The sequence below is a fragment of the Stereum hirsutum genome, assembly GCF_000264905.1.
Source record: "Stereum hirsutum FP-91666 SS1 unplaced genomic scaffold STEHIscaffold_4, whole genome shotgun sequence".
Taxonomy (NCBI): domain Eukaryota; kingdom Fungi; phylum Basidiomycota; class Agaricomycetes; order Russulales; family Stereaceae; genus Stereum; species Stereum hirsutum.
The window spans coordinates 1,505,655-1,507,605 of record NW_006763134.1 but is presented as its reverse complement, the minus strand read 5'-3'; the positions used below and the strand labels follow the sequence as shown (position 1 = coordinate 1,507,605).

General features: G+C 52.9%; 1 protein-coding gene across 1 annotated transcript in view; it reads right to left on the bottom strand.

Annotated features, from left to right (window-relative positions):
- Positions 1 to 20: 20 nt before the first annotated feature.
- Positions 21 to 1,951, bottom strand: part of STEHIDRAFT_154769 (uncharacterized protein) — a gene marked incomplete at both ends in the record, with an annotated part of 3,134 nt that continues 1,203 nt past the window's right edge. The window contains 5 exons of the mRNA XM_007301926.1: positions 21 to 545; positions 649 to 829; positions 966 to 1,347; positions 1,398 to 1,500; positions 1,551 to 1,729. Coding sequence (XP_007301988.1) covers positions 21 to 545; positions 649 to 829; positions 966 to 1,347; positions 1,398 to 1,500; positions 1,551 to 1,729 — 1,370 coding nt within the window. The remainder of the gene's footprint in view (positions 546 to 648; positions 830 to 965; positions 1,348 to 1,397; positions 1,501 to 1,550; positions 1,730 to 1,951) is intronic.

The following is a 1,951-nucleotide window of genomic DNA, read 5'->3' as shown; positions in this document are numbered from 1 at the left end:
GGTCACCCAGCCCCAGTCCATCACTTTGACTGATAGTCTTGTGCCGACGACGAGCCAGGGAGTAAATCGGTGTGAACGCTCTGCCCGCGAAAAGTCCACGCCGGATAAGAGACAGCCAGCCCGTCCGCCGTCAAGAAGTTCATGAGCAATGAGCATGGGCAGTAGACGAGAGGGTGTGTGGAGTTAAGGCGCGAACTGCATATGATATCGATTTGGCCGCGGGTTGGATGGATGAGGCGGGTCATACTGACGACCCCGGGACGACTGTCGACGACGCGTTTGAGTTCGATGGGCCGAGCGATTGGCAAAACGTGATAACCTTCGACCGTATGCAAATGAGAGGCGAGCGTGATGGCGTGCAGTGGAGACACCATGAGGTCCAAGTCAGAGGGGGAAAGCAGCGGCAAATCCGTCCCGTGCAAGGCGAAATTGAGCGCCTCAGAACCACATATCACCGACTGGGTCTCTCGCAGGAGATTCCGAAATGCGAGCACATCGACAATGTATCGCGCCAGTAGTTCTTCGAACTTTTGTGAGAAGTACGCCTGAGTCGTTCGGTTGCATTCAGCGCTACAAAGACGGATATTGACAGTTTCCCGAAGAGGTATGTTTTTCAAAAGCAACGGGAGGACCCTGCTGGCAAAGCACGAGGGGAGCGACGGGTTGTAGGGCAAAGTAGCCATTTAATGACCGGAGTTGGTTTGTAGTGATGAGGTCTTTCCGGGCGGGGGAATGAAACGTATGGTGCAAGCGTGAAGGCGGAGAAAAGGCAGAAAGTGCTCGAGTAGTTACGGACGCGCCCGTCCCTCCGATCAGAGGTAGCGCGAACCTATTAATATCACAATTGCAAATACGAGCAAGACACCAAATACGAGCGCATATATGCAAAAAAGCCGAATACATAAGTCCTTAAAAACCAAGCCATTGCAATAAGTACACTTCAAAGGTCCACTCTACCATCGTACTCGTCATCTCCCTCGCCTTCATCAGACTCATCGCCCTCGTCGTCACCACTGCTCCCAACGTCATCGTCCTGGACTATCCACCCATCGTCTTCGTAGTCCCCCACACTCATAGCGTCATCCGATCCATCAGAGCCCACACTGTCACCCGATCCCTCGTCTTGTGCAGACGGGGAGGACCTGCCAGCGCTATGTGTGTCGTCTGTGGAAGAATCGCCAGAGCCATCTGATACGTCGGTGGAGCTTTCGCTGGAGACATCCACGCTGTCAATGGAGGATCCGTCGTCTGATTCTTCCATTGAGCCTTCGTCGTCCCCGTCGGGGGATCTGGCCATTATGTTCCCATCGCGAACAAGTCTGAGTATATCTTCAGTGGGCGACTCGTCTGCGAACCGAGATTAATAAAGCAATGCACAAAATAACAAGATAACGTACCACCGTTGTCTACTGAGGTGTGAACCGTGTGTCCCATATTCCCGTCGCTTCTGTAATCATTGCGGCGTCTGATGAACGGAGGGCGATATTGGCCCATACCTTCCTACACGAACAATGAGATTTGCAAATGCAAGATATAAGCGAAATACACACCCTGACAAGATCGATACGACGCTTGACCCGCACCACGTTCGTGAATGAGAAAAAGACAGAGGTTCTCGGTAAACCGTCCTCCCCTTGCAAAAGCACGACTTCCGGATATATCGCTACATCCAGAACATCGCCCATCATAAGACTCGTACGTCTCCAAGGCCTCACCACCTGATCAGGACCTAGAAATTGGAATGAAGGCCGCTCGAACAGCTCGCCATTGGGTTGGTACACCCTTCTGCGGATTGTAAGAGTTTGGGGCAACGAATTCAGCGCAGAGGGGGAGGGAGGCCGAGGTGTCGAAAGACAGCGCGTATGACAGTCGCCAGAGCATCCATCTGGCACCGAAATGTGTCGTCCCAACCGTCATAACCCGAGGTGAGGCGAAGAATCAAGACTCAGAT